The sequence below is a fragment of the Balaenoptera ricei genome, chromosome 17 (genome assembly GCF_028023285.1).
Source record: "Balaenoptera ricei isolate mBalRic1 chromosome 17, mBalRic1.hap2, whole genome shotgun sequence".
In the NCBI taxonomy this organism is placed as follows: domain Eukaryota; kingdom Metazoa; phylum Chordata; class Mammalia; order Artiodactyla; family Balaenopteridae; genus Balaenoptera; species Balaenoptera ricei.
In genome coordinates, this window is record NC_082655.1 from 55,219,811 (window position 1) to 55,242,260 (window position 22,450).

The following is a 22,450-nucleotide window of genomic DNA, read 5'->3' on the forward strand; positions in this document are numbered from 1 at the left end:
TTCATGGTTTCACTACAACCTCTAGGATAATGACACAGTAGACAAATGGGTCTGCTAGAATGATCTGTCTAGCATGCAGATCTAACCATTTCTGTTTTCTGCTGAGCAGTCTCCTGATATTCTCCTTACCCAGAAAGAGGCAGCTGACTGGGAGGTTACACAATGTGCCTGTTTTGGCTGGCTCTCATACTGTTGGCCCACACAGTGTATTGTTTTGTATGTTTTATTTTAATTACGTATCCACAAAAAGAAAAATAAGATAAAACATAAGATTCCACTACTCTAGCTTCCACTGAAAAACTGAAAAAAATGAAAATACTGGGGCCTCATCCATCAGCAGTGAGGCAGAACTACAAGGTACGTTTGCTTAGGTATGGCATGTTTTCCCCAATTCATCAGCATCCACGCCATACTTTACCACTTCACTGGCATTGGAGGTCACTATTCATCGTCAAATTTGTGTTATTTTATTTATTAGGATAGAATTAAGAGGATAGTGAAGTACTTTTTCTATCCAAGTCAATATCAAAAATGGGACAATTAAAGCTAAACAAAGGGGCTGTGCACTTCAAGAAAAATTCAAAGAAAGATGTTCTGCATCCAAAGAATTAACTTAAGAAACCATTATGGAATTAAACCTGCTGCTTTCCTCAGTGTCTGCCTGGTTCCCAGAGGCACTGAGATTGTGATCACACGGCATGCCCCAAGTACCCACTCTGTACCAGCGGGAACTAAGGGTTTTACAGGAAGAGACTGAGTGAACATGCATGAAACTCATATATTCCAAGCTCTTCCTGTGGGATAAGAGTCCCAGTCCACATTCTCACCACAAGGCAACCAACCAGCTCTACTGTTCACAGGTGGATAAGACAGAAGTTTCAGGCTGTGAGAGGTGAGTTCCCAAACATTAACTGAAAATAAAAGTATCCAGGACACACTAGTTATTCTCCTTGTCTTCATTTTGGGCTTTTTACCTAACTAGTGTCAATGATTCCCCAATTCATAGAGTCATAGAGGCAAAACTCCCTGAAGTTATTTTCTAATTGCAGAAAAAACCTCCAATGGTGCTTTGTTAGGTGGTGCCATTCACTACCTATGTGATGTTAGGCTTGTCAGTTAACCTCCCTGAGCATGAATTTCTCTTCTGTAAAGTAGGTTATTAACATCCATCTCATAAAAATTGTGGAGAGAGTTAACCAACCAATGTAGTAATGTAATAATGGTACTTGGCATACTAAGTACTTAACAATGTGGCTATGACCTTCTCATCTTCACAGGCATTTATATAATTAGCCCTTGTAAGATATGTGTTTATGTCCACCTCCATTCACAGGTGAGGAGGTACACAGCAGAGGAGTGTCAGAACCCGTGTTGGAAGCCAGGCTTTTTGACTCCACAAACCAGAGTATTATCCACTACTTGACCAATATAGTATGCTGACTCCCTCTCAGTAAATGGCAGATAAACATATATATCTGTAGTGTGATACGTAAGTTCTTTCATGACCAAACCCTAGTTGTTTTCTGTTATTCCTTGTCTTGATCCTTACAATACTAAAACCTGCATAGAACATCTGCTTCCCCAAGCCTGCATCCAAACATGCAGCTCTACACTTCCTCCTCTCCTTAAATGCTGTCTTCTGTGATAGGAAAGTCTTTCTATTCATCCTTGATTGCAGCCCAGACATTACTGAGTCAACGTATGTCTTCTCCTTCCATAGGGGCTCCTATGGAAACTTTATCCCACATTTGAGTTAAGCACCTTGGGGTTAGGAAGGAGATATTATTCAGTTTTGTGCCTCAAAGCTTTTTGTAGTTCTTGATATGTAGAAGGTAAGCAAAAATGGCCATTGTCTGAGGACTAAGGGAATGAACAAATAATAAAAGCCCTATACAGGTGTTGATACTGAGGAAAATAGATTCTATATGCAGCATTTAAATTTGAAGCATTTAATTAGAATCAAATTGCAAGTGCTAAAATAAGCTGATCCTAATTTAAAAACGGAGCATACATAATATATTTTGTTACCACTTAAATTTCACTGTGTCATCACAGTGATGTATATTTATAGTCTTTTCTCATATTTATACAAAAATGTGTGTGCCAAGAAAATTTAAATTTCAGAAGAGTTTGTAAAGTAAAACCACATAAGAGGGTAACAAACATCTCAAATGCATTTCCATAGCTTTTCTTGCTTTTCTCTCTTTTTGCCTTTTTTGCTGTTGTCTAATATTCAAATGTTCAGTGATATTCCCTTTTGTTTAAAATAGCATTTGTTTACAAAACATTTCTTTTTTTTTCATATTTCTACTTAATGTTTGTGTTCAGTTCATTCTTAAATGGTGGTCAGAGGAACGTATACCTGTATCTGTGAGAAAAACATTTGAGTACACTTTGACCCAGAGAAGAATTTTCAAAGCCAATGGAAGTTTCTGTTTATGCTTTAATCAAGAACTCACACAAATGACTGCAGTGCAATTCTAAGCACAGAGTCAACAGTTGAAGGACTACAGCCACAAGTGAAAGCCCATTTGTCCCCAAAAAACCCTGATGCTTATCATGGGATATGAATTGTGATGGGCATGAGGTGGGGAGCTGACCTGGAAGGTTTTAAAACAACAGAAAGACCTTAGTTTTTGAGGTCAGAGCAATGACTAAAATTTTTATTAATATTACTGATACTTAAGTAAATCATAATATGAAAGAATTTGCTGATTTAAGATGGCACAGACATAAGGTTTTACTCAGAACACCTCCCTTTTTTTACCTCCCTTTTTCTCTTTCCTCGGTTCTTCTATCTCCTGCAGCTCACCATTCTACCTGCTCCATTATTTTGAATACATTACCATCCACATTTAAGAGTTCTAAAGCAAACTGAAAAAGATTAAATTTTATTATAGTTAGATCAAAAATGAAAGTAATTTTAAATGTCCAAATCTGATCATTCAAATCTCTCTTATGCCCTATGGTCATAAACAGCACAACCACTTTCTAAATCCATACTGGCCGATCAACAAAATTCACGCATTTAACTGCTGGGCTGAACTGTGGTCTCTCTCCTAAATAGTCCTAGTCTTCTATTCAGGGCTCCAAACTCCAATAAATTATGAGCGATCTGAAGACAGGGATCATTTCTTATAAAATTTTGAATTTTCAGAGATCTCACAGTGCCTTATAAAACTCATAGAAAAAAGTGAAATTCAACAAAGCTTCTCCTCCTGAAAAGTCTGAAGTAAAGGAGGAAATGTGAAATTCTCTTAGAAGAAAATGTACAAATTTGTAATCACCAGGTAGTTTGTAGACTGTTTTATACTTTCATATGCTTGATGAAAATGTACTTTTCTTATTTAAATAAATACATCACCACTACATAACTATTAGACAAAATCCTGATAACACTAAATGATGGCAAAAATGTCAAGCAATTAAAACTCTCCTTTATTTCTGGTGAGAATGCGAAAACCTCAGTCGGTGATGGATAAACAAACTGTGACATATCCACACAATGGAATACTACTCAGCATAAAAAGGAACTGATTATTGATACGTGGAACAAAGTAGATGAATGTCAAATGTTAACTGAAAAAAGAAGCAAGACTTTAAAAAGACTACATACAGTATATTTACGTTCATATGACATTCTTGCAAAGGTAAAACTATAGGGACAGAAAACTGCTTTGTCTTCACCAGGGACAGGAGAATACAGCAGATTAATTTTAAGAGTAGCTGCATTCCTGCGTGCTTGCCATGTACCATTATCTTATTCAATCCCTCCAAAATAATCCTATGTGAAGTAGAAATTATTTTTATACTTTCTTCTCAGAAGACACTGATTTTTAAAAAAAAAACAGAATTTGAACTCATGCTTTTATTTTTTTTAATCACTTTTCTATTCTTTTTCTCTCAGATTTAGGGCCATGTCAAAATTTTAGATGTCAGGGACTTCCCTGGTGGCACAGTTGTTAAGAATCCACCTGTCAATGCAGGGGACACAGGTTCGAGCCCTGGTCCGGGAAGATCCCACATGCCGGCAGAACAACTAAGCCCGTACGCCACGACTACTGAGCCTGCGCTCTAGAGCCTGTGAGCCACAACTACTGAAGCCCCCGCGCCTAAAGCTCGTGCTCCTCAGCGACGAGAAGCCACCGCGATGAGAAGCCTGTGCACCACAACGAAGAGTAGCCCCCACTTGCCGCAACTAGAGAAAGCCCGCGCAGAGCAACGAAGACCCAACGCAGCCAAAAATCATAAATAAATAAATTTATAAAAAAAAAACATTTCAGATGTCATAAAAGAGATAATTTTTACCATTAACAAATACATACCTTTTTCAGTGCTTGAAGAATGTATGCGTTCCAAGTCCTGAAAATAAATATCACTAGTGTTGGTCAATAAATTCTCCAAGTGATTACCTACCTAAAACTCTAAAATGTAAAGTCACTTGTATATGAAATGCTGTAAGCTTTTTCTCGCTCATAAAATTTCATAGTAAATTCCTACCTTCTGCATTAATTATAATGAGTTAAAAATGTAAAATAACATAATTGGAGATATTATGAGTTAATATTCATTCTATCATATACTGTACTGATTTAAAATTTGTTTCTTAAAGTAACTATGACTGCATATATCATTATGCATTGTTACTTTAAAAAGTTTGAAATTGAGGCTAAACAGTGAAGATTATTGGTATGCATGAGTGAAGGATTAGCAAGTATAAATCCGGCATAGTCAATCAGCTGATTTTTTTTAAAATTAATTAATTAATTAATTAATTTATTTATTGGCTGCATTGGGTCTTTATTGCTGCGCGCGGGCTTTCTCTACTTGCAGCGAGAGGGGGCTAATCTTCGTTGCGGTGCGCGGACTTCTCATCGCAGTGGCTTCTCTTCGCTGCGGAGCACTGGCTTTAGGCCTGTGGGCTTTGGTAGTTCTGGCTCGCAGGCTCTAGAGCACAGGCTCAGTGGCTGTGGCGCACGGCCTTAGTTGCTCCGCGGCATACGGGATCTTCCCGGACCAGAGATCGAACCCGTGTCCCCCGAATTGGCAGGGGGATTCTTAACCACTGCGCCACCAGGGAAGTCCCTGCTGACTTTTTTAATTGCAATTAAGTATTAACACATTTTCAAAAACATTTGTCCTTACTGTAACCATAAGAATCTGACACGTTATTAATTTTGGCTGAAGAAAATACTTGTATAGTCATCTGTGTTTTAATTATTAAAATTAGGAACATAAATCAAATGAAAACTATGATCAGAATAAAATCACATATGTATAAAAAACAACAAAATGTCAATCACAATTAATCTAGTCTCCATGATGCAGAAAGAAAAATCCTGAAAACAGAAGTACGGATGATGTAAGTAACTTATAGGAACAAGAGCCCCTCAAAATAAAATGATACAAAAAAACAAACTAAAACAATGCTTACATCAAAGTGCACATGAGAAACTCTGTCACTGCTTGTATTATGTATACCTAGGCTTGAAATTAACATTTAATTGAGTTGGCAACCTCTAGACAAGTACCATATGTCATATAAAACAGGGGTGTCTCTACAAGGACAGTGGGGAGAACACATTAGAGAAAAGGGAGAAAGCTGGAATAAAAATGACTCCTATGACTGCTGGAAGGAGATTATTAATCCAGCACAGCAATGATTCCAGAGAAGGAAGCATCCTCCATCCAATCCTGCATCTCCATTAGAAGGACAGCTCTAAGGGAGTGAGTCTGGGGGATACTGTGCTAAGAAAGAGTAGGGAAGAGTGGCTTCTGACCTTAAAACACAGTGTGATGCCTAGTTTGAGGAGTGAAAGAAAAGGCCAGTTCTAGAAGTAAGTAGGGGCTACCAGGCTTCATGGAAGACAGGCTGGCCTCAGTCTCTGTGGTGAGTATGGTAGTGATTGCTCTGAATATCTGATTCCTAGAGAACAAGGAAATTATAGGGTCTATAACATGTTGAGATTAAAAATGACAAAATCTAAGGAAAGCACCTCACATGACCCAATCTTGTTATATTGCAGGTAGTATAAAGCAATTATAGCACATGCCTAATTTAGTTATATTATGTATATTATGTATTTAGTATGTGTGTAATGTATCTGGAGTCAATTTAAAAGTCCCCTCTTAGTAAGGGATTTTCTCTTATTTTCTGTAAATATTCTGAAAACTACAAATTATTACTTAATATTCTTCTTTGCAGGTAATGCCTGATGTGAGTCAATATACTCAGCACCATAAATCTCCACTTTGAGAAGAAATTTTCATCCAAGATTTGCAACATCTCCACCAATAACAGAGTGATAATGTCATGTCTACACTAGATGTTTTTTAGGAAAGAGAATCATATCCTTTCTCACATACAGAAATAAATTTGAGTTACATAAAGCTATGAATTCTAATATCCATGTAGGCTACTAAGCTCTGGTACAGAGAGAAATAATCACAGATTCCTAGAATCACATAATCCTACACATCAAAGAATGTAAAGGCTTTCTTTTTTTCCACATTAGCTGTTTTTCTTACACTTCCAAGTTTCTCAAACTGATACAGTGCATCCTTTAAGAGACTCATGCATTTTTCTTAATTCTATTTCATTTAATTATTTTTATTTTTGGCTGCATTGGGTCTTCGTTGCTGCAGGCAGGCTTTAGTTGCAGTGAGCAGGGGCTACTCTTCGTTGTGGTGTGCGGGCTTCTCATTATGGTGGCTTCTCTTTGTTGTGGAGCATGGGCTCTAGGCACGCAGGCTTCAGTAGTTGTGGCACACAGGCTCTGTAGTTGTGGCTTGTGGGCTCTAGAGTGCAGGCTCAATAGTTATGGTGCACAGGCTTAGCTGCTCCGCAGCATGTGGGATCCTCCCGGACCAGGGCTTGAACCCGTGTCCCCTGCATTGGCAGGTGGATTCTTAACTACTGCACCACCAGGGAAGTCCCGAGACTAATGCATTTTTAGTCCATCTAAAATCCAATGAGGGCAACAGAAGAGGTCATGTCATATTTTTTAGAATAGTCATATTAGTATCTTCAGAATATTAGTTTATCCTTCCCATTCATTACTTTTTAGAGATATTATTACTTGAAATAATAGAAATGTATTGGGCTGGCCAAAAAGTTCGTTCGGTGAGTGAATACATTGTTCAATAAAATTCTTTGTGAATATGAAAATGTGTGTTTTATTTTTACTTAAAACTGAACGAACTTTTTGGCCAACCCAATACTATAGTGAAATCAAAACATATATTGCCAGTTTGATCAGGTATTTCAACAAAATAAATATCAACAAAAATGAAATTTCAAATCTCAAATCTCTCAACTTAAATATACATATTTTTCTTACCTAAAAAAAAAAAAAAATTACCAGTTTGAGAAGCAATTCTATTACTAATATACATTGACTTTTGTTGAAATGGTACTAAATCTGCTTTTAAAGAAACATCTTAGCTACCCATATCAATTGTACTTTCAAATATTTCTTAGGGCTTTCGAAAGCTAGGTAGGTCCTCAGCTAAAAATCCATACAGACACAAGCTATTTCATGCCTTCTGTTTTGGGCTGATTGTGTCCCTCCAAAATTCATATGTTAAAGTCTTAACCCCCAGGACTTCAAAGTGTGACTGTATTTGTACATTAATTTTTTTTTTTTTTTAAGAAATTCACGTTCTTTTATTTATTTATTTATGGCTGTGTTGGGTCTTCATTTCTGTGCGAGGGCTTTCTCTAGTTGTGGCAAGTGGGGACCACTCTTCATCGCGGCGCGCGGGCCTCTCACCATCGTGGCCTCTCTTGTTGCAGAGCACAGGCTCCAGACGCGCAGGCTCAGTAATTGTGGCTCACGGGCCCAGTTGCTCCGTGGCATGTGGGATCTTCCCAGACCAGGGCTCGAACCCGTGTCCCCTGCATTGGCAGGCAGATTCTCAACCACTGCGCCACCAGGGAAGCCCGTGTGACTGTATTTGGATATCAGGTCTTAAAAGAGGTAATTAAGTTAAAATTAGGTCATTAAGGTGGTGTCCCTAGTAGTAAGAAGACAAACTTAGGACACAGACATGTACAGAGGATGAGCACATGGAAACACAGGAGAAGATGGCCAATCTATAAGCCAAGGAGAGAGACCTCAGAAGAAACCAACCCTGCCAACATGTTGATCTCAGAGTACCCTCCTCAACTGTAAGGAAATAAATTTCTGCAGTTTTAAGCAACACAGTCTGTGGTACTTTGTTATGGCAGCCCTAACACACTAATATACCTTTGTGCAATGTTCTGCTTGAGAACAAAAGATACCATTGAGCTGAACAATGGTGGTTCCCACTTACAAACATCCAATGTGAACATCACTGATTCAAAGAACAGTTCTTGTCATGGTCCAAAATTTGAAAAAAAAAGAAAAAAAAAAAACCCATGTATAAACATCATTCTGTTTCAGGTGTTATGTATTTTACAAAAGTACAAAATATAATCCCTCCTCTCTAAGAATTTACAATCTAAATACAGAAAAAAAAAACCATATATGGAATAAAAATAAATACGGCACAGCCATATAGAGGCCCACCTGGGTGCCATAAATCATAAGTGCAAGTTCTGGGTATATTTGCTACTAGGCTGAAGGGAAAAGAAACACCTGTGTCCACAGAGATATATATCTGTCTCCTGATGGAGTATACAAGAATTCCAAGGTTTTATAGATTTTTAACTTTAGAAAATGATATATAGGAAGAGGTTTTTCTTATAAGATTGCCATAAGCACAGATTCCCATACCACTAACTTATAAAAAGATAGTAATAAACATTTATGGAGTGATTATTATACCTGACACATTGCTTACAATCACATATATAATATTATATAAATATTATGTAACTATTATATATTAGTTTCCTAGAAGTCCTATAAGGAAGACCACAAACTAACAATCTATGTGTCTTAACACAACAGAGATTTATTGTCTCACAGTTCTGGAGACTGGAGGTCCAAAATCAATATGTCAGTAGAGCCATCTTCCCTCTGACACTCTGGGTAGTCTTCTTTTGCCTATGTCTGGCTTCTGGGGGTGGCCCACAATCCTTGCTGTTCCTTTGTTTGGAGCTGCATGCCTCTGTCTCTGCCTCTGTCTTCACATGGCATTTTCCTTTGTGTGTTCACATCATCATCTTTTAAGGACACAAGTCATGTTGCATTAGGGGCTCACTCTACTCCAGTAAGACCTCATCTAAATCAATTACATGTGCAATGACCAATTTCCCAAACAAAGTCACATTCTGAGGTACTGGGGGTTAGGATTGTAACGTATCATTTTGGGGGACACAATTCAACACATAACTAGATAGATAGATAGATAGATACATAGATAGGAATATTTTTTAGAGAAATTTAGTGTGTTGTAGGTGGTGGGAGTCAGCATACTAAATTGATCAAGTACATAGTACTTTGATTTATGGAGTCAAAGCATCTGGCTTTCAACACAGATTCTGACACTACTCTGCTGTGTAACCTCACCCTCTGCCCGTCAGTGTCCTCATATGTAAAGGGAGGTGGACTGTACAGACATACTTTACAAGGTTGTTCTGAGGGTAAATATACTAACGCCTGTAAAGATGAGGAGATTGTGGACACAGTGCTAAGTACTTAGTATGCCAACTACCATCGCTGTACTACTACATTGGTAGGTTAATTCCCCCTGCAATTTTTATGAGACAGACATTAATGCCCTACTTTACAGAAGAGAAGCTCATGCTCAGGGAGGTTAACTGACAAGCCTCATATCATGCAGAAAGTAAATGTGACAACATGAAACCCAGTTACATGCTACTTTGATGCTGTGGCAGGCACTGTCCCATCCCAGGGCACAGTAAGAAACACATGAAACTAACCCCAGTTATAAAAGAAACATGCTAGGGCTTCCCTGGTGGCGCAGTGGTTCGGAATCTGCCTGCCAATGCAGGGGACACGGGTTCGAGCCCTGGTCCGGGAAGATCCCACATGCCGCGGAGCAACTATGCCCATGCGCCACAACTACTGAGCCTGCACTCTAGAGCTTGTGTTCCACAACAAGAGAAGCCACCACAATGAGAAGCCCATGCACCACAATGAAGAGTGGCCCTTGCTCACTGCAACTAGAGAAAGGTGGCGTGCAGCAACGAAGACCCAACGCAGCCAAAAATAAAAAATAAATAAAATAAATAAATTAAAAGAAACATGCTAGAGGAACATTTCCTTGATCACTATAATCTGCTTTGAAAGTAAGTAGTTTATATATGTTTTATTTACATAGTCTGAATCTATCCAGTAAGGAAATTTTATAATAAATAATGCTTACAATATTAAAAAATTCAAAACTGTTATTCATAATTTTATTTTAAAAAGTACATTTGTGTCTTATGCTGTATGATTTAATAAAATAGCTTTTTACATAATTAGATAATTTTACATAATTTTTACAAAGTTATCTTGATTTTACACCCTGAGAATATTTTTTGATAAATAAAAAAGCACAAACATACTACTTAGGCACAAGAGAAAAGTGTATTTGAATGTTTGTTTCAAATGGGTAACTCTCTAATGCTGGTTATTTATGCACTTAAACCCTGATCTGAACTGATCGTTCACAGATAAAACATGAAACTCCTAATTTCTAAAATTTCCTCCCTGAAAATCCTTTCATGAAATAATTTCAAATTTTACACTAGAGGAAGCCACTGACGCTCACTTGTTTTCTCACAGTGGTTCTTACTGTCTCTATAAAGCTGGGTCTCAGGTGGAGAATAAGAACGTTTTTCTAGTCTCTGCACATTACCACTTTGTCAGTGACTTTCTTTCCTCACTTTGAACAAAAAAGAAGAGTACATCTGCACTTGAACTTCACAACAGAGTATAGAAATAAAAAGGATCCCCAGAAAGCAGTGAATATTCCCCAAAGACAAAACTGTTTTCAAATATAACTAATGCTTAAAATATATGACAGCATGATAGGGGAAAGAAGGGCTTTTGAGGCAGGTAAAAGTGGATTGAAATCTAAGCTATGGCATCCCTGAGAAAGTTTCGTCACTATCGGGGTTTTCCATTCTCTCACTGCAAAAGAAGGAAAAGGTTGTTGGGAAGAGCACATTAAATACAGAACTGAGGTAACTAGCAGACCATCTAGCACAGTGTGCACTCAACAAGTGTCCCTACTATGACAAATCTAACAAGGAGAAGTGAAAATCTGCACTGTACAATCTCCATGAAAATGGCACAACAGACTCTCTGTAGAAATCTGTGCTTTGCCTTTTGTCATTTCCTCCTGCTTCTTCTGCAGCAAAATGCTAAAATGTGGGGTGGGAGCCATACATTTAAATTTTCTGAAGGTAAGGGTTTTGCCCATGTCCATGCTATCCACACAAGGATAGTGAGTATTGTTGAAAAGGGGGCTAGGGGACATGTCTTAAACTCGATTTGCCTAGTAAATGCCATGTTTTACTTAAAATTGCTGATGGAAAATTTAATTGGAGATTTTAAGAGGCTGTTACCTAGATTTTCCTCCACCTCCATCATCTAAGCCCCACCTCACCCCCGACACACATCAAAATAAATGGGAAATGCTTCCTCTGTGCCAGCCACTCTATTAACATGAAAGTTTGGGGACCTAGGAATCTCCTAACATTTTAAGAAAAGCAATTAAACTGTCTCAGCGGTAAACATGTGAAACAAACTAAAAATAGAGATGTATACTTGTCCACATCTATTTTTCATGTGGAAGTAGAAGGTAGCCTTTGGAGGAAAAATGTTGTTTCTTTCTTTAAAAACATTTAAAAGGTCTCATTTATTTCACTTCTCATTTAAGATATTAGTCCAAAATACATTGGAACTTTATTCAATGGAATAAAGATCAAAACTACAGCTACAATATCAGGTTTTTAAAGATGTCAAATCTCAACAGCACTAAACCAGTTCTTCCTTGTTCCTTATGTTATTCTCATTTTGTAAGTACTCAAACAGTCTGTGCAATTCTTCACTGCTTTTTTTCTGCAATGATTTCCTTTTCAATGATTTAAGCAGTCTATTCTCAAAAGCAATGCTCAGAAATCCAATTACCATTCCAACACCACGCTTTTGTAAGCCCAGAGCATTAAACCATAGAATATGATTCTTCCTGCCCCTTCCTTACACCTCTCACTCAGGCACTCTGCGTTTCTTATCAAAAGGGGTTTTGGTTTTGTTTCGCTTTTCTTGGATTTCTTTGGATAAGAAAAAGTGGCCATAAATTTTGTTACAACGAACAGAAAAGAAACCCCCATAAATCTTTCATGTGAAAATAAACACAAGAAAATATATAAGAGAAGAAAAATTGATCAATAGGCGATTTCTCCCTTAAAATAGTGTTTGTTCTATCTTAAAAATGGTTTATGAATTATAAATTGTAACATTTTAGTAGACATAACCAACACTTAATTTCCTTCATATTTAACTTCTAGTTTTTTAGATAAGTTAAGAGATTTAAAGTGGAAGGTCCTATGGTAATGATAGCAGGTAACTTCCCACTTATATATTTTATCTTTCTGAATTCATCTCATGAATACATTGTATGTGTTTCTATGCATGTCTGTGCACAAGTGAGCATGTATTGTGAGCAAATAAAAAAAGGATCGAATTGATAGATATTATAGCAAAATTTCTAACTTAATTTCTGGAAGCAATAAGCAAAGACATTGACAAAGGGTCAAAGAAAGAGAGAAATCTTTAATTGGATTAAGGCTGACTAAATCCATTTAGAACAAGAGCTCTGTGTTTAAGATTTTGTTTAACCATGAGCCATTTCTGACTAACTGTATTCTACATAAGACAAAAGGAAGTAAATCATTTAAACTTTAAATCTGAATTGAAACCAATTTTTCACAGCCCATGTTAGAATGAAGCCAAAATACATGCGGGACTCCTTAGAAGTGATGGAAATTTTACGAATGTGGAATCAAAAGCTCTTATGATCAATGACCATCTGGTCGCCTGAATGTCTTTTTAGTCTAATATTAGCTTTGAGAAATAATAATATGTTTTTTAAAGGAAGGTATAAATAATAATTTAAGAGTTTATATGTTCTTCAGAAATCTTCATTTTTAAAATAATTTCAATATGAGCGAAGTATATTGAATGATTTTCTACGTATGTACATATACGTATATATACACATATGTATATGTACATACAGAGTGGAGAGAGAACATGAGAAGACAAGTAATACATAAGCACAAAATATTTAAGGGCAGAGAGCAGAAAATGAAAATAAAGAATGGACTTCGAAAGGTCTTTTGTTTCATGTAAGTTTGTTTGGACATCATTATGTAGGTCAATGTTTTCTCAAAATGTGATTTTTGGAGCAGTAGCAATAGAGAAACAGAATGTTTAATTAAAACGTAGACTACTGGGCAAGCTCAGAATCTAAATCTGTAGGATGCAGTCCAGAAATCATCATTTTACCCAGTTCCCCAGGTGCTTCTATGGAAGTCTAAATTTGAGAACCACTCCTAAATAAAGTACAATAAGAACACCACACTATCAGCTTCTTTATACAAAAAAAACTCTGGAGAGAGTGAGGAGAAAGGACTGGAGGGCTGAGGCAAAGTCTGGACTTCTGGTTGACAGCCTATTCTAACTGCTGAGGCAAACAGTGGTACATACCATCCTGTTAACATGCTTTTAACACTCAGTCTTCTCCCACATACACAGTTGCTCTTTTCCATTTTGAATAACCAAGGTGAAATTCCTCTTTGTTTTTTATCTTAGTAAATGGGCCTTCAAAATTAGTAAAATGGCCCTGGATCTCAGTTCAGGAAGATATTTGGAGAGATTTTCAGCCAAAGATAAGTAAAAAGGTGTACTGTTATCCTGAATTTCTTTATACTTTGAAAGATAGATAGATAGATAGATACGCTTTATTTCCCAGTTTCATTGCCCCAAGTGAGACTGCACACATGCTGCAATGGTAGTAACCAAAGCCAGATTTACCTCTCACCTCAAGTTGTCAATTGCTGATGTTACTCTCCAAGCACCCTCCCTCCCCCACCAACACACACACACAAATCTTGCTTCCTAACAACTGATCCTGCAATTGGATCCCACCGTTGGGCTGATCAAGTTTCCACTGGAGTCAGGATAGGACATCGAGTTTGATAATTAGCTGAAGGGAAAAGGTTTGAATTGCTGTTTTGTAAAATCAAACAAGAAGCTGTTGAAGAACATGTAAAAGTTAAGATCATAATTTGAATTTTCAATTTTGATAGGCATCTCTGTATAGGACTAGACAAGTAAGTCTATTAGATTAAGGAAGGTAGGAAGGATGGTGCTACAGGTGCAGAACTGGATAAAGGAGTTGAAAAGGCTGGAGAGACAGTGAGTTCAGGCAGAACAATGGAAGCAAAACCAGAAGTGATGACAAAGAGTGAGTTTGCTAAAGCAGAATGGAGTTCATGGTGAAAAGAGAGAATTGGAGAGTTGAGCAAGATACATATCAACATGAAGTGTGTTTCTGGGCTGGGCCTATTGTCTTGCCCGTTTCCTTTCCCCTGAGATATCATGATACATGTGTGGGGAATCTATCATAGAGGGAACCCATTCCCCCTTCCCACCTTGGTATCTGAAGGTAGCAATCTCATACCATGCAGTGAGAGTAAGAAAGAAAGATGGCTATGGTCCCAGCAATGAGGACCATGACAAACTCAATTCACCTAGGAAAGCATGCCACAGAAGAAAAAGGACACAAAATGCTTCTGATTTTGTGATACTATTTCTACCCCTTGAATTTTGTTGCAACCCAAAAGAAAAGCAGTGTCACTATCAAAAGAAAATAGTCCAGGCTTTACAAGAGGTTGTTCCCAGCATTCTTCTTCCTTCTACTGAATACTGTGTATTATAATTGGACTTTCTAATTTCTACCCTACCTCATCAAAATGGTTCTTGGAGCTTTGGGCATAAAGAATCTGGAAGAATAGAATTTTTCAGTTCATATTTTTGGAACACCAAGAAATGGACACTACTCTCCAGGAATGTTTCTAAAAATATTATTTTTCCTTTCTTAACTGGTGCACATATTACAGCTGTTCCTATGCTGTCTCAAAAGCCTCCTCAAATTCATTTTGTTTCCTCTTCCTCTTTCACTGCTATGTACTCATTGCCTAGCATTTGGCCAGGCACAGTGTAGACATTCTATAAATATTCAAATATTTCTTTGAAAGAAGAAAAGGAAGAAAGGGAATGAAAAAGATTAAACACTGATTGGTTGGTTGCTGGCTTATTGCTCTATAGCAAGAAATTATATAAAACATCTAAGAAAGCAGTGTTTTCCTAGGGTATGCATTCACAAGAATTCATTTTTCTGTAACTTGGTCCAAGAATAAACAATATTGGGGGCTTCCCTGGTGGCGCAGTGGTTAAGAATCCACCTGCCAATGCAGGGGACACGGGTTCGATCCCTATCTGGGGAAGATTCCACATTCTAGGGAGCAACCAAGCCTGTGCGCCACGTGCCACAACTACTGAGCCTGCACTCTAGAGCCAGCGAGCCACAACTACTGAAGCCTGTGCACTTAAAGCCCGTGTTCCACAACAAAAGAAGTCACCACAATGAGAAGCTGGTGCACCACAAAGAAGAGTAGCTCCCGCTCGCTGCAGCTAGAGAAAGCCGTGCACAGCAACGAAGACCCAACACAACCAAAAATAAAAACAAATATATAAATAAACTTATTTTAAAAAAAGAAACAATTTTAGCTTTCATTTTAGATAGACTGATCATAAAATGTATCATCCGAGCTATAACACATTTGAGAGTAAAAGGTCACTATTAGTAATTAAGTTTGGAAAAGTGCACCCTAGTACTGTTACAATAGGGCAAATAAGGAAAACAGTCACCCTAGTTTTTGATGACCTTCTGCAAAACTGAACTCACCAATTCGATATGTTGCCTAAACAAAAGTAAGAGTGATTTTGTAATAAAACCTACAAAAAATGGTTCAAATTAACACCTGTAAAAATCCCACTTTCCGTTTATTTCTTCCATATCCTTGAAAGTACCAAATCTTTGAATTTACTCTTCTCTCTTCATATGAGAGCCAGTTTCCACCCTCTTTGCTTGTTTAATTCCTCCTTATCATCTGAAGATTACTTAAGTGCCACCATCCCAGGGAAGCCTTACCTTCCTTGGATCCTTCATCCAGCCCAATTCCTACCACAGACTAGCTTAGCTCCTTGGGCTACTGCACTTATCACAGGTTGAATTCTACATTTATTTGTTATATTTAATGTCTGTCTTAACCAGTAGCTCTTATGTATACATAAGAGGACCAGAATGAGGTATAATTCTGCTCATCTTGTATTCCCAGCTCCTATGTTGTATTTGGTACATAATGAATGCTCAATAAATATTGAGTGAATAAAAAGTTAGTGGATATATGAAGAACAGAATCTCTTTCATTGCCAAAGGGTGATTACTATGTAAGAAATCTCAAAGTGCCAAATAAGCAGTACATTTGTATGATACAAAGATATCTATAACCTTTAATTCATCTTTAAATGACCCTTAATCATTCATCTTTAAATGACCCTTAAGTTTTGTTGGCATTGAAAAAGTCTGATGACTGACGTTGGTATCCAAGAGTAACAGATGTGTTAAAGGTTTAATACTTCGTGAGTGAATGAATAAATGAATGACTGAGAAAGAAGTGTGTTGATAACAGAGGATCAGTGCATTTCCTATAAAAATTACACATAAAAATTCTATATTCACACACAAAGATACACATAATTAAATGAGTAAGTAATATTGTCATGGCAACTCAGTAATTTTTTTTTGTTAACTATACAAGAATATCAGTTTTTCATTTCTAGATATGGTCTGCACATAAGGACACAATGCCTCTAGGACACAGAGGAGTTTAACAGTTCAGTTAGAATTGCAGAGAGGGCTGGTGGATCCAGGCAAGGAAACTGTTTACCAAGTTTGTGGTTAAACTGAAAATGTGTCTTCGAATAGAATACATCCATTCTTTAAAAACAGATACAGTATTTTATAGTGAAGGTAGTATCAAGTAGCCTAATTCTAATTTCAATTCTGCTAGTAAGAAATCACTTGAGTCCTATATTCTTTCTGGAAAATTAAATGCATTAAATAAATGTTTTCAGTCTTACAGTCCATCACAATCACCTATAGCTTTAAAAATTAGGAATACCTAGGACCCACTCTGAATCTTGGATTTCAGTGTTTCTAGGGTATAGGTCTAATCTTGTTTAAAGAGCTCCAGATGATTACCATATACATCCAGAGATGAGAACCAGTATAGTACTGGGATGGAAACCAGAACACAGAAGCACTACAATCACCTCTCTTATTCCAGATTTCCTAGGCCACATAATTGAGTTTCAGTATGGACCTCTAAGGTCTCTCCCAGAACAACATTTTTTTATTATTTTGAGGGAAAATAAAGTATAAACACCAGCAAGCCATAAAAAATTCAAACAAACAAAGAAACAAAAGTTACTTCTTTTCAGATATTCAGACACTTCACTTGTAGTGATAAAATGGCACCTGAACTTTATTACATTTTTAATGATAATGTAAATGTTGGTAGTTGAATATTAAAGTCTGTACATCAACTATACTCAATATCATTTACCTTGGATGCTATAAAATCATAGTGAAAAGTACAAAAACATAGGAATAATATACTGATACAAGATCTAACTATGTTTTGCATCAGTTTGTTACATTTGGTCTACCTCTTCATTTGCTTCCCTTCTCCTGCCATTATAGAAACCAAGGACATTTAGCCATTTGAAACACAGACATAAGTAGACTTTCTAAGCCACAGTCATATAGGCTATTTTCAGCAAACTTTCTCCTGGGAAATTCACATTAATGTATTACGGATAAAATAGAAGGAAGACCATCAGGAATAGACCAAAAGTGAATAAAAACAGCAAAAATAGTGTTAATGTTTCTTTACTACAAAGAATAACTATTGATGTAGAATTTATATCAACAGAGTTGAATATAATTTTCAAGACAATTTACAAAGTGGTAAAATGTTATTATGAGATTATGAGAAAATAAATCTCATAGGGGACCAAAAGGGAGGAACATGGTGAAACCATATTTTTAACACACCAGAAGTTATGTTTAATTACATTCTTTTATAAATTCATATTAAGATTTCTTTACTTAAAAGGATTTGAGACTACATTAAATATAATAAGAAATCTAGCATACCAAAATGAGATTTTCAATAGGTAGAAAACCCCACTGACATATAAGACATACAAAGAAAAATAAGATTCGAAATAATAATACATTCCAATCAGGAAACTCTAAGCTACATACTTGATGCAAGATTTGGATCATGACTTAAAACAGAGAACAAGAAACTGATCTTCTTGATTACATTAGTAACTCCCTATAATAACACTCATTCTATATGCAAATCATTCGTAAAATGAAGACTATCTATTCAATTCATATAAAACCTTATGCATTTCTCCTTCATTTTGAGTAAAACATAAGATAGACATTACAACAATTTTCACTTTTATGCATGTTCTAATTGAAGATCAGCTGTGTTTGACAACTTTAAGTATAAGGCTTTCTACAAGGAATACATTCCAGAGAATCATGAAAAAATGAGACAAAGTGAGACAAATTCTCCTTTTTCATATGCAAAACTTACGGTGAAAGATGTTGGAATGTCCAATAAATTAAGCTGCTCATCCAAAAACATTTCTAAACATATATTATTTGGGTATCAATATAGGTGTGTCTGATAAGAAGAGGGAATTTTTTTCCTTCTTCTGCAAACATATAGTGTCCAGTTAGAATAATACCTACTTTCCCCCAAAAAACTGTAATATTTCTAAATAAATAAACATAATATTCATTTATAATCTTTAAATTAATGAAAATGTTACACAAGGTATAACAATAACTGAGAAATGGATAACTTAAAAAATATTGAAAGTACCTGAAAATATTTAAAATACCTAAATGTTTTTAAATTCCCAGGACTTGCTCTTGGTCTTAACATGACAGTTTTGTTGGAGACTTCTAATTTTGGTAATGGATTTTGAAGAACTAGAAAAATTTCAGTACATAATTACTTATTTATTATTTATATAATTAGTATTATAAAATAGCAGTGAGAAAGGAATTATAGTAAATATTTCTTTAGCAAGACCTTTGTTAACCCTTTTGCTTCTTCTCTGTTTCATTCTTTCTTTTTGATTCCTCTTCCTGCCTTTCCTTTTAGTGAACTTGCCACCTAATCCTCCAAAGTCTGTGGGGTTTTGCTTTCATAACCTCTCGGTAAGTTCACCAATTATGAACGCAACTTGGAATTTTGGATCAAAATGTTTTTACCTTATAATATATGCCACTACTTGAGTCCAATTCCTTGTACTATTAGAGGACTGCAGTTACCTGGGCCTTTAATGACAAAATTTTTCCTGCATGTCTAGTCTATTTTCTCTCTAAGGAGCCAAGAAGATATCTACTTAATTGCTTTTAGCCTAAAAGTTATTTCAGAGAGATTACAGATTACTTTTATCATTAATATAAAGGCTGAAATTAAAGGAAAAGAAATCTATAATTAGAAGGTTATTAAAAGAGTAAAACTAGGACCTTAGTATCCCAACTACTAATATCATCTTACAATGTAAAAGCCTTTGGGATCTGCAATTCACTTGTGATATAAACAAAACCCACAGTAAAATCTCTCTAGACCAAAAATGTCCTGCTTTCCTTAATAAAGGACAATCTAGGATGCATGTGAGAAGACTCTAAGTGAACATTCAGGTAAACAACATAGATAATGCTTTGGATTTTATTATATTCAGGAAATAAAACATTACCTCTATCAAAACAAAGTAAAATGAAATAAAATTCAAATAGAGCATCTACTCATCCTTAGGATCTCACACTTGCTCCATTTTCCAGTCAATCAGATTCCCTCAGTCCACTGGATGTTTTCCTTCCTAGGTCTTAATATAGTTTGTAGTTTTATTTGTATTTTTGTATTTATTTATTTAATATTTGTTCCTCCTTAGAAGGAATATATTTTTAATTGCCTTGTGTTCTAAAATCAATCATAGTGATTAAAGATTCAATATATTTGCTGAAATAATGTTGAATACCATGAAACTAGTCATAGCTAACATTTTTGAGTGTTTAGCATGTGCAGATACTTATAAGCACTTTATATATATTAATGTTCTTCCTCCTCTTTATTACACTGGCTATAGACTCTCTTATAACCCATCTCAACCAATGAGGAAACAGGCAAATTTAAGTATCTGGATATTCGTCCCATAATTTGTGACAAAGGGGGGATTTGAGCCCAGGGACTCTGGCTCTTGTCCCCTTGCTCCTAACCACTATTTTATGCAGTTATTTTTGGATATTAGATGACATATGGCAATTTCCAACAGTTGGGAAAATACCTTGTTTTCAAAGGCAAGTATTTCAACTGAAGGAAAAGTTTTTAAACAAATAATCCGTGGCTGAATCTTTGCCCACTATTTAATAGGGTAAAAGAGAAATAATAGCTATCATTATTATGTGTTTGGCATTATGCTAAGTGCTTTACATGGATCATCTCATTTAATCCTCATAATGGTGAGGACTGTGCTTGCCACAGTAACTTGCAGACAGATGGTGGAAACTGTTGAACTGAACTGCTTGTTCTAAAGAACAAAACCAGGAAAAAAGTGAAGAGAGTTCAACGATCCCCATTTAAGTTAAGGAGCTTGAGATCACCCGGTTTAGATGGAGAGGGAATAGAAAGAGTGTGGTGAAACTGACAGGAATAGTGAAATATTGGAAAAGCCACTGAAAAGACAACAAAATTAAGTTTTTGAAAATGAAAAAAGGAAAGAACGAAAGAAAGAAAAGAGACTGTGAAATACCAGCTGAGAGTTAATCTGAAGCTTCATATGTAGTGGACCCCATCCGCAAGCTCTTCTATTTTTTTTTCTAATAATGCTCTGCAGTTCAGGAATGGCAGTGGAAAGCACAGATGCTGGAGTAAGTATCCTCAATGACAGGAGCATGGGAAAAAGTCAAGCATAAAATATTTGACTTGCTCATTCTGAAAACAAGATACATTAAAAAAAAAAAAATCTGTTCTGGTTATTGCCAAATTCCCATCCATATGGCATTTATTTCATTTTTAAGAAATTTTTGAAAAATAATATTATCTTAGTTTCTAAACCTAGAATAAGAGCATTTATTGATCCTGGGTGTTGTTTTCAAAAAAAAAAATCTCCCACTTTCAGTAAAAAAGCTATAACTTACTGTAATAAGATTCATCCTAGAGTTTATTTCCTTTCTCATTTTGTATGTATATCATAAACTGGGAATTCAAGCAGAAAATAACTGTATTCTGCTCTGTTCTAATATACACTTTAAAATTCCAACTTAAATACTTGGGTGATATTTTCTTTAAGCATTAAGAAGAGGACAATGATAAAACAAACACACTTCAATCAAACATAGACAATGGCTCTTATTAAATTATTTTTTTTTTTTTTGCTTAATCTATAAAGTGCTCAAAAAGTTAACATAATATCACTGTAGTAGGTTAACAGGGTCAGAAATTGAAACCAGGTAGTCTTGTTCTAGGGTGCAGATTCTTAACATCACTTAATACTGTCTTTCCCTTTACATTATTGTAGACAAAGGAGAAAGCTTAAATATATGTTAATCGGGGGGTAAATTTTCAGAGAGTATTTTTTTGTTTACCAATTAATAACTTGTGTTTGGCATATGGTAGACACTCAAAGAATAATTTAGTAATTTCAAGTGAAAATAATATTTAGCTATCTCTAGAAACACCAAAGATGTGTTCTGCCCTTATGTTTACCAGAGACCATATTAATGGAGCTTCTGTGGCTTGGCCATTTCTTGGTTCAGCTCTATGGTCTGTCAAAGAGAGACATGCCATTTGTTCTACAACATAGAGTCATTAGGATATAAAAAATATAGTCTGGACTATAAGATGAAAATATATTTATATAAAATAAACTTCACATAACACATACTTAATAAGTTTAGAAGAAGTGAATTTGTGTTCTAAAGGAATTAATACAGATATCTGTTATTAATGTGCAAGATTTAATTCTGGCCTTTAGAGTCTTAGCTGATGTTAATATTGTTTTAAAATATAATGACCCTATGTCCCATATACAAGTGCAGTGAATGATGGCAAAATTGTCATATTAATCGCTCATTTAAAAATGCCATCTACTTGAATGAGAATCATTAATCTATAGAAAATATTGTTTTTTTCTCTGGCCCTCAGATTTCTCACTCTAATATAACATTACAGTAAATGAAGTCTGTGATCGCTTTCCTCCTCTAAGATTCTATGATCCCAAATCTTAAAAAAAGCTGGCCCAACAAAGTGACTATTTGTCTGAGTTTCTCAGGACTGTCCAATTTT

General features: G+C 35.9%; 1 protein-coding gene across 10 annotated transcripts in view; it reads right to left on the reverse strand.

Annotated features, from left to right (window-relative positions):
• The window catches only part of RALYL (RALY RNA binding protein like), an 814,820-nt gene that overhangs the window by 614,189 nt on the left and 178,181 nt on the right, over positions 1 to 22,450 (reverse strand). For 7 of the 10 annotated variants that reach the window (XM_059901174.1, XM_059901164.1, XM_059901169.1 and 4 more), the window contains one exon: positions 4,326 to 4,362. The exons of the other annotated variants lie outside the window; for them this stretch is intronic. In XM_059901174.1, coding sequence (XP_059757157.1) covers positions 4,326 to 4,362 — 37 coding nt within the window. The remainder of the gene's footprint in view (positions 1 to 4,325; positions 4,363 to 22,450) is intronic. 10 annotated transcript variants of the gene reach the window in all.